The following is a 15,127-nucleotide window of genomic DNA, read 5'->3' as shown; positions in this document are numbered from 1 at the left end:
CAGTAGAATTACGCATGCTATTACAGCTTTTGTTCCTTCAAGGCTGAGTACGGTCATTCCCGTGGTTATGCGGGTATTTCTACTGTAAGGGAAAAAACAGAACTGAAGTCAACGGGTGATTTGCGTGCTATGTATACCTTCAATGACATCATCCTCGAGACGAAGGCCCTCGAGGGACATCAAGTCGATGCCGTCGACGCACATCACCCTCTGCCGAAATGTTTTTTCCGAAGCAGCTGAAGCTGGATAACGTATCAAAGATGAGGAATACGTGGGAGGAATACTTACAGGGCTAAGTAACTTGCTCTTCCCCCTTTCCCCCTCTGTCCCCTGACACTTGCCCTTGTTGGCCCCTTCAGCACTTACTCACCCCATTGGGCCCCCCACGGCAGCCCTTCACCCCTTCCCTTCCTGCCCCGTACTCCTCCCTCCCCTGGACTAATCACTTTTGTCTTTGCACTTCCACGGTGGGATTGTCACAAGGCCAATATAACCGTCATTGTTGTTTTCTTTTTCTTATGTCCCCCACCCCCATTTTTTGTCTAGTGGCACCTGCAAACACTTGTCTAAAGGTACCATAAAAATGCCTAATAAATCAAATAAAATCTATGAGGACAAGTCAAAATATTCGACACAGAATGGGGTATCCTTTGCTCCTTAACACCTTTATATCGGCCTTGGTGCTTTGCAGCACAGAGGCTGAGCGAGGCTAAAAACAATTGACCTGCTGGATATATTTGGATGACATTTTCCAAACAAAAAGGTTAAGGGCCTCTCCAAACTGGAAAGTTAGGGAACAATTCATATAAAAATGAAAAGTTTATTAAGTAAACAAAAAAATCCAGTTTTCAGCCTACTCCCATTCATTTTACCATAGAGAAAAAGTGAAATCTGTGAACAGCAGTAGTGTTAAAACCACTTGGTAGATTTGGACCAAATAAGAAACAATTTGGGCACAATCCATTGACTTAATTTCCTTGACTGGTTTGTGGTAAAACCATCTAGTATTTTTAAAGTATTCGACCGAGAACAGGGTGCACCCTGCTCCTTAAAGCCTTTATATCGTTCTTGGTGTGTTGCAGCAGAGAAGCTGGGAGAGGCTAATGACCTTTAACTTGCCGGAGGGATTTGGATGACATTTTTCTAAACAAAACATTTGTCAAGGCCCCCCGCCCCTCACCAAACTGGAAAGTATGGGAGCAAGTCATGAAAAAATGAAAAAGTTATTAAACAAATAAAAACTACACTTTTCAGCATACTCCCATTAATTTTTGCATAAAGAAAAAGTGCGTAGCGTGAAAACCGCTGGGCAGATTTGAACAAAATGTTGGAATGTACCCCTCCATCCCAACACCTTACAGAGTCTACTAATGTTCTCGACATCAGAAAGAGACTCAAAACTCTAACGGAACACAGATTGTCTTGAATGACAGCGTTTAGATGGCCTGGTCGTAGGTGCTATATAAATAGCAATAGCAATCACAACAGGTTAGAGGTCGGGAGTGGGGAAGAAGACACCATGTGAAGTTGGGGATTTGGAGGTGGATTGGGGAGCTAGTTACGGGTAGAAATGTTTTTGTTTATCAGGGGAAGACCGCATGAATTTCACGAGATTACATCGGTATAGCTGCAAGATGCGCTCTGAAACAAAATGCGTTACACAAAGCAATGAGTGCTAGGGGGTAATGCAAAAGGGTTATGGAGAGGAAAAGCAATTGAGTTGGAAAAAAAGAAGGGAGACACATGTGGAGTGCCTATGAGGATGTGGAAGGTTTTTTAATACTGAGCAATTTTCCCTGTTATCGTGGGAATCTGTGAAGCACACTCTACCGCAGGAATTTGTGTTAATGGAAATGACTATGGTGAAATTATTGGGGGAATAAGAAGTTCGAAAAAAAGGCTTAACATCTGCAGTGCCTACATCTACTGGTAAGGAGGCAATGGGTGTTTGATAACACATTAATGGTGTGTCAAGGCCAGTGGGCCCAAAAGAAAGATATTTGTGTAACACCTACAGAGGCCACAGCCGAAGACCATACCCAGTGAGACCTCAAGAACTATGCAACATGTTGGACCATGGCCACTGGCCATGGCTGAAGGCCATGGCCAGTGGGCCCAAAGTAAAACTATTGGTCCAACATGTACAGTGGCCATGGCAGAAGGAAACTAATGTATAGTAAAACTCCTGAAATTCAGTGAAAAACCATTTGTTAAGGGAGAGTTAAGGTGATCAGATTTAACAAATCAAAACCCCTGAAAGTCAGCACTCACATTTCAATCAAGTCCACCTCGGAGAAGAACATGCATCACACAAACCAAACAGTGATAGAGAGTAATAGCCAGGAGAGGGCCACGGAGGAAAAAAGCAATTGAGGGGGTAGAGGGACCATGCAAAGAGGAGGGGTGCACTTGGTGAGTGCATGTGAGAACAGGGAAGAGTTTAGGATTTTCAAGTGCTATTGGGGAAATACCGGGGGAATCCCATGGGCACGAGTAGTTCAATGACACTGTATGTGTCGTTTGTTGCCATTATCGGGGGAATATCAGTGGACAATTTAGTGTATTTTAAAAGACACTTCTCTCTGAAACTAAATCAAGGTTTTACATTCTACAAATATCGCCAGCTGCTTATTCGGCTCAGACAAGGCTTAGGAGGTATCACTGATGTTTGAACCCCATTCTGGAGACCATTCCTCTATATTCACTATAACAACTTATAAATATGAATTATTTTTAGTGATACAGCCAAACTTATCCATAAGAAACTGGGGACCAAGGATTCCCCTACTTCTTTACCCCTATTCTCTCACAAGCCTTTCCAGTGTGGGATGAATTCATCCCTTTGTCATTGGACGCTGTGAGTTCACCTATAGTCTCTCTTAATACTACATTGTATGTGGATGACAAGATTCCAACATTTTTATCAAAAATAATCTTTAATGTAGCTTTGTATCTGCTTCACATCCTGTTAAATGCTTCCTTGTCTCAGGCTTCTTTCCCATATCGTTTGAAGACTAGCCTGATTACATGTCTCCTTAATATAAACATCTTTTGATGCAGCATTTTTCAGTGTGTTCTGCCCTATTTCTAGTCTCCCCTTTCTGCCAACAGTATTTGAACATGCTGTGACTACTCAACTGCTGGTGCATATTAAGTTACATTCTCTATTATGCCCTTCTCAATCTGGTTTCCATGCACCCTAAAAAGCTACAATCAAGGTTATACTTAGGATGAGAGGCGATGGAAATGTTGTTTGCTTGTGTTTTGCTACCTCTCAGAAGCTTCTCACACTGTTAACCAAGAGGAACCCCTTTCAATTGTAGCCCGTCACATGGTTCTGGAAGGAAGGGTCCTAGGGTGGCTTTAATCACGTATTTACTACAGAGCCCATGCCATTCAGGTGGGCCACCACCCAGGCTGACCAATTGTTCATGCCGTGTGGTTTGCCTCAAGAGTATTTCCTGTCCCCAATATTGTTTATCTCTGTATGAAACCGTTTAAAGACCTAATGGGCAGATATGGCTTGACCATACATCAATATGCTGATGACAGTTATATCTATAAGGACCATTTTAGGAGGGTATTTTCCATCTCGGAGACTGTCTCCAGCCATCAAGACATGGATGTCTACAGCCTGCACCAAATCTCATATTGAATGACTCCAATATTGAGTTTTTGCTTTGCTCCTCTAAAAAGAAAGGAGAATGAGATTCAGGAGTTGGTGTCAGCACTGACTAAAGATAAGATTACACCTACGTTTGCCAAGGTTCAACTGACTCAATTTCAAATCTCATTACTGGAAAAGGAAAAAACATTAAATCTTTTTGCTTTGTTTTTGCAGAGTGGGTTAGGCTTTGACCTTTTTGTATCTTGATGATTGAAATGAAACTTTGATGGATGTTTACAAGAGAACTTTAAAGACCCTGAAGTCTGCTTCTTATGTTACTCATAGAGGGGTTGTGGAGGTGTAAACATTTGACCATATCACCCCTATTTTGTGTAGACTGAATTGGCTGCCACTTGAAGCCAGAATTCAATTTAAGATGGTTTGCTTCCCATACAAAGCAATAGTTCTCAAACATCCTTCTTATTTGTCACAGAAAGTAATTTCAGCAGGTGTGCTACATAAAACATGGAGTGACCTAATCCACCATCTAAATATTCCCTGTGTGACAAAGGTCTATACAGCCAATCTGGCCTTCCGGGTGGAGATCCCTCCCATTTGCAACGACTTACCGACTACATTGCAGCTTTTGCCCACTTGACTGATTTTACAGTGTGAATTAAAGAAATGTTTATTTCCTGGAAGACTGTGTGGAACAGTTCAAGTCAAACAGTTATCTCAGAGGAAGACCTATGTCAGAATAAACTGTTTATAATCAAAACACTACAGTCAGTTTTCACATCATCACCCGTTCAAGTTAAACCATACACGTTATCACATTGAAAATTACAAAATTGAATTAATAGTGTATACAAAAGTAAATAAAGGGTATTTTCCTATCATACAACATCCTATCAATGTTCTCAAAGTTACGCTGTCCAATAAATGTGAGGAACAACTCCATGGATACCATGTTCAAGGTGTACTTGGGAAGGGTTTGCATCTACAAATATGACACCATGTATGGCCTTCTTGCAAAGACGAATATCCCCCCAAGAAGGAGAGATGAATCAACAAGTGTATAAAATCGTCCTGATGAACACCAGTGAAAACTTATTAAAAAGGACTAAGTTGGCTGGGAAGAAAGCTCAGGAGCAACTCGTTTGTCTTAAAAGCAAGACAGCTTAGAGCAACACAGGTTCAAACCCCGGTCCTGCACTTAGAGACTGGTGTCTAATATTAAGTGTCTTATAAATAATTAATGAATGAAATGCTTACTAATGTATATCTAACACCACAGTCGTACAAACAGTTTTGGCAACATCATACATTTTCATTGCATTTTTCAGGTGGCGCGTTCTCTTGTTGTTACACATTATCCCTGCACAAATTGTTTCCGTAAGCGTAGAAGTAGTTTGACCTATTCATTAGTTGTTTCGTTTACTACTCATCAAGTATAGGAGAGTATATCTGCCTCCTTTTGCATGGGTGACTTGACCAAACTTCCTCTTGTTTTCGCTTACATCTTCTGTTTAATCTGCAATTACTATATCTGCATTTTAAGGTTTTCTCTCAGTTTATTAGTGAATGCTGTCTAATTTTTATTGGAGAAAATCATTTATGGTAGGTCACTCATTTGTATCTCACTTTTTGATCATGATTAGAAGTGATAGTGTCTTGCCGCGTTAGTTAGCAGGTCTTGGATTTACACTATGGGGATAACCAGCCAGCGGGAGGCTAAGCCACAGTTCTATTAATTTCCAACAGAGGAAACCTCTTGTCTGCAATTCAGTAATTTCAAAAAGTGTGGTAAAACTGAGTGACTCACTGTTAATGGATGCCACAATTGAAAATTAGACTGCATGCTCTAATAATCATAGGGGAAACTGAAATGCAGATTTTCATCATTGCAGAAAGACCAAATGATGGAAGTGAAACTGATGGGGAGATTGTACAAGTCACTTATAAAAAGGGAGGCAGATATACTCGATTATTATTGCTTGGTTGATAAAAGAAATGTTTTATCATCAGATGAAGTCACACCTACACTTAGGGGACAAATGCTGCGCAAGAACAATGTATAACTACAAGGTAATGGGAACCTAAAAAAGAAATAAGTATAGCCAAAACAGTTTGAACAACTCTAGTATTAGGTAAATAGAAATAAGCATTTAGGACATTGTTAATAGTAGGTTGGTCACCAAAGTTTATGGGGACAACCTTTATACTCCTGTTGATTTACCTCTTCTTCATTCCCCCAGAGATTTCTATGTTCAAAAGAAGGCCATATGCAGTGCCTTCTTGGTAGAGTTAAACCTTTTCCGAGTCTACTTTGAGGACTGAACCTCTGATTTGTTTCTCACATTTATTGGAGACATTTAACTTAAAGAACATTTAGTAGGATGACGTAGGAATGGCATTGAACCGTCATTTACTTTTGTGTGCACTAGTAATACAATGTTGCAATTTTTGATGTTTTACCTTTTATGGTAGTTTTCACTTCAGTGGATGATGAGAACATTGGGTCTGGCATTTGGATTATAAACTGGGCGGATCGGTTCCTTATGATTCTTGTTTGTGCTAGGTTCTGGTTGTAGCTCTGATTCTGATGATTCTGCTCTATCCTTTGTTCAGCACTCTGCTGCCCCGGAGCCATGATCATGCTAGATTGAATACTGGCAATAAAATAATAAAGATAAATCAAATAAGAGACTCATGAAACATGTACGTCCTAGAAGGGGTAAGAGGCTGAGGTACGTCTAAGAGACTTGTGAAGCATTTAACTCCTAGAAGGTGAAAAGGGTCTGCCAACAGCCTACCAAAACATTCTCATATCTACTAAGAAGGAGACATGAGGCTGACATAGGTCTGGGAGATCTATACAAATTACAAAGTCCTGAACCAACAAAGGCTGTTTAAAGGCTTGGGATAGTTAGGTCTTGCTTACAACTCAAAAGACTGAAGAACATCCACACACATTTATAGTTCTTGCTAGACAACAACATCCCACTGCATGTCATACAGTACAAATGGGTTTGATGGAGGATGTCCTCTCATGCATCATGTCCTTCCTCAAAAACAGAAAATATTATTAGTCTAAGGGCTATGCTGATCATATGTTTTTTTTTTTAAATCTCAGGCCTGTGAGATAACAAGGGGCTCCATCCTCCTCCTATGCAATGCTTACATCTTCCCCTTGGGGCACTAGTTGGAGCACAGTGTATCTCAGTTATGTAACCCATGAATAACCCAAATCTGAGGAGTTAAAGATGCTGGCCACTTAATTTGACTGTATGCCATTCAGAAATGGATGTCCACCAATTTGCTTTGTTTCAACCCATTGAAACTGAATTTACACTAGTTAATACAGAATACAAACCCTTTTTTTTACTGAGTTCTTGAATGTTTCCTATATGGCAGATATCCACACAATAGCAAAGTCTGCAGAGGTTTGCTATGACAACCGCTTAGCAGCCCTCCCCCTAAATACCAACCAAACCACTTCTCCCAAATCTTGGCCTGATCATTTCCTGTTGGCCAGAACTCTGGGTGTCCTTTTTTCTCTCTCCAATCTGCGCAATTTAACTGATGTTCTTAGAGCGGCAGGCAGAACATGTCTACTGACATACTATTGTCTTCTAGTTAATGATCTTTGACTCAACCTGGGCACTTGCAGATATTTGTTTCACACAACGTCTACATGACAAAAACACATTCCTGTGCATGAGCAGCAGGAAAAGGGGATCAAAGCTCTCATATCACTCAAACTCAGTGTAAGCCTGTGAACTTCAGACTTCGACAAGAGACATATCGATGCTCTATACATTAGGAGAGATATCTAATGTGTCATGAGAGCAATCCATGGCCAAGTGATCTTATGTCCTATTGAAAATAATGATACAGTTGTTGAGAAACTGTGTGTGATGTGTGCTTGTGTATGTGTGTGTGTGTTTGTTTTTGGTGAGATAATTGACAGAAGTTTAGGTTGCATGTTACATCCCTCTCTTGGAGCACTGAACAGTATTTCACAAATAGAGCCGTGCAGAGTCTTAAGTTTGAGACCAGAATGCAGTCTTCATTGTCAAATTGCCATAACAATGTCTTGCATCCGGAGCTCTATTTGTGACGATGGTTGGAAAAACCAGGATTACCTTTGCCAGGGTTCATTGATATTGAGTTAGGAAAGGTCCATTTGAGCAGAGCTGTACAACATGTATTGGAAGACATTGGCCCTCATTACAATGTCGACGAGGCGGGGCGGCAGCAGAAGCCACGCTTCATTGAGCAGGAGCTAACCATCCTTACAGACTGCATCGTACAACATGCTGGAAAGCTGTTTCAAACGGTACACTGTAGCAGCACACAAATCCAAAAGAATGGCATCAGGGAGCAAGTTGCCCAGAAAGTGTCAGCCGTGGGACCCGTACCCCGCACAGTACGCGACTGCCATAAGCAGTGGGATAACCGCTGCCTGAGGTGCGCAACCTGCTGTTGGCCCACGGCAAGGAATGCCTGGCCACTGGTGGGGGTATGAGCTCAACTATCAACCTCATGCTATGGGAGGAGAAGTGCAGCATTGTGCTGCACCTTGAAAGGATCGCAGGAGTCAGAGCAGCGGAGCTGGAGTAGGGACACCTGGAGAGGGCTGTGAGTACAACGTGCCACATCAAAACAACACAGCGGGCAAGCAAATGCAGTGCACAACACACAGAGCCATGCCCAACTGCATAACAAAAGACTGCATCCAACCCATACGGTGGTCAACGAACCATGGCCATTGGCCAAGGGCACACAAACATTGCCCTTACAAACATACAAACACACATATGCCCACATAAGTACTGTACATGTGCAGGCATAGATTAAATGAGAACGAACACATACACAAGACCCCTCCCCCCCAGGTGGCATGCATGCACCATGTGCAATGTGCACCTGTGACACACTCACATGCATGCACACATCCAATCCATCATGATAGACCTGGCTGTGGCATGGTTGACTGCCTACCTGCCAGACCGACACCCCCGAGTGCAATAGTGCCCTTCCCACACTTCCACCTCATACCCCACCTGTGTCATCGATCAGGGAATTGTTTAATTGCCATGGCTCACCAACACCTACTTTGCCCCCCTGGTGCACATGATCACCAGCATTGCATCCCACTCCCAGTGTAATGCTTATGACACACCACCCACCGACACATACTCATCCTGTACTACCTCTACATACAGCCTATTAAATGAGTGAATGACTGCTAATCATGCAACATGCTCTGCTGATGATCCCTGCCTCAGTCCCAGCAAGACAGAGAAGCCCCTCATCGTGACGCCCGCACCTTGTAACCCATGCACTCTCTGCCCAGCCTCCTTGGGCCCACACCCCATGTGAGCCCAACGACCTTGGCGTCACCTTTGACTCATCCCACACCTCGCATCCCACATCACAGACCATGGCAAGAGGTCCGACTTACAGCACCACCACCTCAGAGCCACCAACCCTTACCCTCCCACCCCTACCAGAAGCCCAATGTCTCCAGTGCACAGGTTCTTACTGGGCCTGACAACAGCAACATCCCTCGTTCACTCTGCCCTTACCTCCCTTCGCCCCATCATGCAAATCCAGAATAGTGCTGCATAATTCAACCTGAGACCGCTTCACTCCAGCTTTGGAACCACTGCACAGGCTCCCTGTGACTGCAAGGTCCATATGCAAGACCCCCTGCCCCATACACAGGGCTGTCTGGGGCCTGGTCCCCCATGAGTCACACTGGTGGCAGCCCATCCTCGACAAGTCACCCAACAGCATCCCTCACCAGCACTTGGCCACAGCCACCCTTCCCTGGAATAGCTGTAATCTGGACCACCCCATCCTTCGCACTGTACTCCCCTCCACCACTCATATCACTTGCACCTGCCTCTATGGCTCCCATCAACACATGCCCAGAGCCTTGTTGCCACCATGCCCTGCAATACAGCCCCCCCATCCCCGTACCCTCACGCCTCGCTCCAACTCCACCCTCTCCTCATACGGGCCTTGCCAAAAACCCACACTTTCAGCTGCATCTCTTCAGAGGTATTCTATCTTTCCTCACTTTCCCCTTGAAGCTCACTGTCTCCAGAGCCCTGGTTTTCTCCAGGCTAGGCTACTGCAACAGCCTCTTTCTCAATCTGCCTACCTCTACTCTTCGCCCCCCCTGCAACTAATCCAGAACAGGACTTTGAGACTTATACTTGAACTAAAGCCCAGGAACCATATCTCTCCAGCCCTGAAATCTGTCCACTGGCTCCCAACGGCTGCAAGGATCAAGTTCAAGAACCTTTGCATTGTCCACAAGTATTTCTGGGGCCAGGGCCTGCACTACATCCAATTCTTTCTTCTGTAATACCTTTGTTCTGGAGACCTTCACTCAGCTACCTCAAACTTTCTGTGGGTTAGATGCTTCTCCAGGCAGAGAGTGCAGGGCAGACCTCTCTCGCCTGCAGGTGCCTCCCTCTGGAATGGCCTTCCTGTCCCTCTCAGACTTAAGTGGTACCACCAGAAATCCCAGAAGCAGCCCAAGTCCCTCCTTTTCACCTCTACCTTCTCTCTCTTGATCCCTTCCTAACTTACCTGCCTGCTGCGCCGACTGGTTGCTTTGTTCCCTCAGAATCTCTCAGGGTACCTGGCTCTACCACGACCAGTCTTCCTTGCACCGCTTCCTGGCCTATTGCGCATTTATGGGCTGTAGCTGTACCCCTAGAGCCCCCTTGCCTCCTGCACTTACCTTGAACTGCGCTGCCCTGGCTGCACTTACTCAGAGCCATGCTGCCCTGATCACACTTCCCTTTTCTTTTTCCTCTCCCTTGCACTCCCTCCTCTCCATCCCCTTGCACTTCTACTGTCGCACTTGTACGATCCTATTACCCAAGGCCTAGTAAGATCATTTGTCTTGTCCTCCCTATGTCTTCCCTCTCTTGTCTTGTGGCGCCTAGAAACAGTTGTGTACAGGCACATTATAAATGCCATACCATACCATATCATATCCTTAATTTTGCTGTTCTACCAGAAGGGTAGCAACCCTTGCCTGGTAGGCCGAGAGCCCATTCAACTAGAGGGAAGGCAGCGACGGAATGTACCCATGTCGGAAATTTACAAAGCAGCCACATGGAGATCCGTTCTTACATTCACCAGGCATTATTGTCTAGACTCTGATGCCAGGACTGATACTCAGGTGGCGTAATTAGTCTACTTGACCACATTTTGATATGGCATTGTCATTGTGGCATACCTGTGATCTTATGTTGCCTTCACCTTTTATGGATGGGCTAATTAGTCTAATAAATGTTTATGAGTATCAGTGATGATCCCATGAAGGAAAAGGGGAAGTTACTTACATGTAATCCAAGTTCCCTATCCTGGGTACTGTCACTGAATTCGTAAACAACCCACCCACCTATCCTTGGTCATCATACCTATTGGGTAGATCGCAAAGATACTGGTTAACTTGATCCTCACAAAAGAACTGGCTCTCTTTTACATCACTGAAACTACCCGTTCATGCAATGTCTAGCCATTGTTCATCTAAGTTGTTGTTCTTAGTGGTAGGTATTTGTTAATTTCATAATGGTTAAATGGTTAAGACATCATTTTATTTTTACAAAAATAGTTTTTTCTCTATATTACCAATGTGTTCCGAGGTCTTGCCCCATTGCAGAGATATTTGGTGTTCACAATGAAAGTACCCATTTTGATTACTGTGAGAAACGAGAAGGTGTCTCACCCACTAGTCCCTGGGGATCTGTCATCCAGGTGGCCAGCACACAGCCATTGCTTTTGGATCCAGATCCTGGGGTGGACCAGTGCGGGAGAATCACCTGCCTGAGGGGTCTTCGGGGAGTGGGAGTGGGACACCGAATGGCGAGGCGCAGTATCCACTTCCCTGTAACACCTTTACCCCATCCTGCCAGGTAGGATACGCAGCAACTGAACCCTGCCCCTTTTCCTACACAAACACATTCACACTGATAACCCGGTCTGGGAGAAAACAAACTAACACCTGACCATTATACCTGACGTGTCCCAATACAATGGTCAGGCAAGGTCAGGCAATTACTGACCGATTCTCACACCTGACTTCTATTAGGCTTCACCACACGGATAAAAGGCAGAGCACAAAAGCACACTCTGAGTGAGGCAAAGCACGCGAGGAAACAGCAGTTTCGAGATGGCAGCTGAATGAGAGAGCAAAGATAGCAAAACAGAGGAGATCACAAGATGGGAAATTCCCTTGTCCTTCCTGACAAGAAGCCGTTACTTTCAAGAGCCCTCGAGATTAGAAAGCATAAGACCAGGAAACTAGGCTAAAGAATCCTGTATTGTGTGCCGGAGATAACGGGGCCCTCCCGCATCACTATTCAAGGTGGGGAGAAGCAGCAGATGCCGTGTTACCAGCCTTGGCTCCAAGAACAAAGCAGCGTCAGTGAAATCAACACAGATGGTGAGTTGGGGAGACTGATACAAGACCAGTCTGTTTTGAAGCCAAGGTTGCAAGCAGCAACATTGTATGCCGAGCGCTGGAATGAACATTGTTAAAACATGTGTAATAAAAGACGCAAGTAAAGTTGAACTGCTGATGACTGTTTGAACTTTGAAAAGCAAAGTACGGTACCTTTGACAGAGTGGTCGGCACTGCATAGGTGCTCAATTGAAGGTCTCTGTAGGGTATCCAGCTGAGAAGTCGCAGAAGTGAAAGTTAAAGGGGTGCATTAAGAATAGAACAAAGAATTGTTAATCGAAGTGGTCCTGCGACGGGTCAAGCAAAATTCTGTGCACAGTCGAAAGTCTTCCATTTTGATACAGTAAAGAAAGTTTGGAAAATGAAATAAATTTGGTCCGAGCCCGGCAGAAGGAGACCAATTGAAAGTTTTGTGTTAAAGTGGGTCTGAGCTTGGCAGGGAGGGACCCGGGGTGAACAGTGAATCACCAGAAAAGTTGTGCATAGGAGAATCCTGAGGAGAAAGGAACTTTGAATGTTTGTTGGTTGCATCAAGCCCTCTGAAATAAGAGACTTTGAATGGCAAAGAGACTTTGGCACAGAAGGTCCTGATACTGAGATTTTGAACTGCATCTTCGTGCAGGAAAAGCCAGAGTATGTGCTAAGCTTCAGTGTGCCGTCTTGTCCTGTGCTGAAAACATGGGGAAGGGAAGCTAACGGCTCAACTATCCTGACGTATAATTTCTTGAACACTTTTCCTTTGTCTCCCACACCATTTGTATTTAGAAGTAAGGATTGGCAATATTTTATTTAAAGTATAGGCCCTTTTCATTTCACAAGACGCCACTAGGAATGCCTTATTATTAGATGGTCATAGCTTGCTCCCCTCTTTAGATTTAGGATTCGATGAGTGTTTTTCAAACCCAAATTGAAGTTCAATAAACAATGAACTGTGGTCACTTGTGTTTGTCTTACTGTTTGATACCATACCTACCTTACATTACACACAAGTACATGTCCCTTCTTGCACCCATTGTTGGCAACATAACCATTCAGTTTGGAAAAGGATCCAACGCCTTGGTGCACATTTCACCATATCTCTGACCATATCATTTAATTTGCATATTATTTTAGACAAACTGGTGATTTTTCATGAGAATCTGTGTAAATAACTAAATTGTGCTGAAATCTGATCGCATGCACAGCAACAACAGGGCCAAATGCAGCATTAACAAAGCCAGAACTGGAATCTGCCAGCCAAACATCGGACTGGCCACCTAACTCTCCTACCGTTTAGAGGCCCAACCTCTTAAAAAAACACGTCTGATCAGCCCTTTGAATTGGAAATAATCTGAAGGCATTGTCTTATTACGGAATGATATAGCATTTGTGTGTCTCTGATATTGGGTCTTGTGCCTTACCCAGATTCCTACTGCCAAGACAAACACAAAGTACAAGACCAGAACCACAATGTCGACGGCCTCCAGGCTCTTGTGTGGAAAGGTGTCTGGACGTGGGCTAGTAGGTGCAGAGGTGCTGCTGGTAATATCCATCTCGTCAGGGCCTTGTTACTTCCCAGCTGAAGGTATCTGTTGAAATATGGAACACATATAGGACGCAGATTGGTTATCAAGAACTTGAAGCAGTGTAAAATGTCCTATCTTAGTGAAGCATGATTCACCGAATGAAAGCAAAGGTTTACAGCTTCAGAAACAAGTGCTTTTTTTTATTCTGAGTAACATGTTCCTATTAATAACTATTGCAGCAGGACCTCCGGAATACTAGGAGGTGGAGTGATAAGGCCACCACTCAATGGAGAACACAATATTTCAGTAATGTAATAGGGGCAAAATACAATGTTTGGAGAGCAGGGTTATATAAGCTAAATAAATTGCGCAAATATTAGAACACAGCCATTCTTTTTAAGGCTAAGGGATAATGACATGGAAAAGAGAAGCATGACACAGCCACGCATATATAACAAAGCAAGCAAGAACATTTATCCGGAGTGTACAACCCTTTAAACAAAGCACAGTTTACATCCTTTTTACACACCTGGAATTTTCTGGCAAACATAACATTTTCTCTATCTGACAAAACTATTAAATCCTGAATATAATCCTCACTTATGGACCTACTGTGAGATTTCCAGTATTTCAGTATTACTTTCTTTGCCAGAATCAATGCTCAAAGCATAAGTGCTCTCAGTTCCTGTGAAGGTGTAAACCTTGAGGGAAAAAGGCAAGGATGAGCGAAAGAGGATCATCGAGTAGGTTAAACGCAGAGATCAATTAATTTTAAGTAGGTGATCAGAATAGAAACCGACTAAAGGTCTTCATGACAGGAGCAAATAGATACTTCTTTCTTTCAAGTAGCACCATCTGAGAACAATGCTTGAATGGAAGCCTACACACTTGCGTGAGATCTAATGGTACAGATTTAAATCGCCTTCTTCTTGCCGTGTTCTTGGAACATGGAGGTTGAAGAGGGGAATTCAAACTATTGAACAGAAAACTCAGAAAATGAAGTCTAATTGTGTTTCACTGTTCATTTTTCCCAATTCAGAACTAAATCCAAATGTTGCAGTGAAGACACAGCCATCTGTAGATGTCTCTCCATCGGCTCTGGCCTGTAATCCACCACCAAACTATTTAAATGGACTGATAAGTCGATATATTGTGCTTGGAGGAAACCAACAATGAGTGGAGATGTTTTTTAAAAACACAGTGGAGCAGAGGATAAACTGGAGGGCAGTGATATAAAATGGAAAATCCATTTTTTGATGTTGAAAACAAAATGCGTGTCATGTTCAACAATTTGAATAGTGGCATAAGCATATTTTAGACCGAAAAAAGCACCAAACAATCAGTTACCCTTAACAACATGTTTTGTAACAAGACAATCATCTCTGTCCTGTAGTGAATATAAAGCACAAATAGAGGGCCTTCAATTGAATACCATTTTAAACCATTTGACCTTTTGTTTTGGCACAGAAATGTAAATGTAAAATTCTTTTGGGGGGAGGGGGGTGGGTTGACAACTTCCTC

The 15,127-nt window shown here is 43.4% G+C and overlaps 1 protein-coding gene across 2 annotated transcripts in view; it reads right to left on the bottom strand.

Moving 5' to 3' along the window:
* The window catches only part of SLC5A11 (solute carrier family 5 member 11), a 672,168-nt gene that overhangs the window by 549,865 nt on the left and 107,176 nt on the right, over positions 1–15,127 (bottom strand). For both annotated transcript variants that reach the window (XM_069647357.1, XM_069647356.1), the window contains exon 2: positions 13,502–13,669. In XM_069647357.1, the coding sequence (XP_069503458.1) occupies positions 13,502–13,633 (132 nt within the window). In that variant the 5' untranslated portion in view covers positions 13,634–13,669. The remainder of the gene's footprint in view (positions 1–13,501; positions 13,670–15,127) is intronic.

The sequence above is a fragment of the Ambystoma mexicanum genome, chromosome 2q (genome assembly GCF_040938575.1).
Source record: "Ambystoma mexicanum isolate Mex_15411 chromosome 2q, UKY_AmexF1_1, whole genome shotgun sequence".
NCBI classification, from domain to species: Eukaryota; Metazoa; Chordata; class Amphibia; order Caudata; family Ambystomatidae; genus Ambystoma; species Ambystoma mexicanum.
Note: the sequence above shows the minus strand (reverse complement) of the source record. Positions and strands in the feature narration are given on the sequence as shown.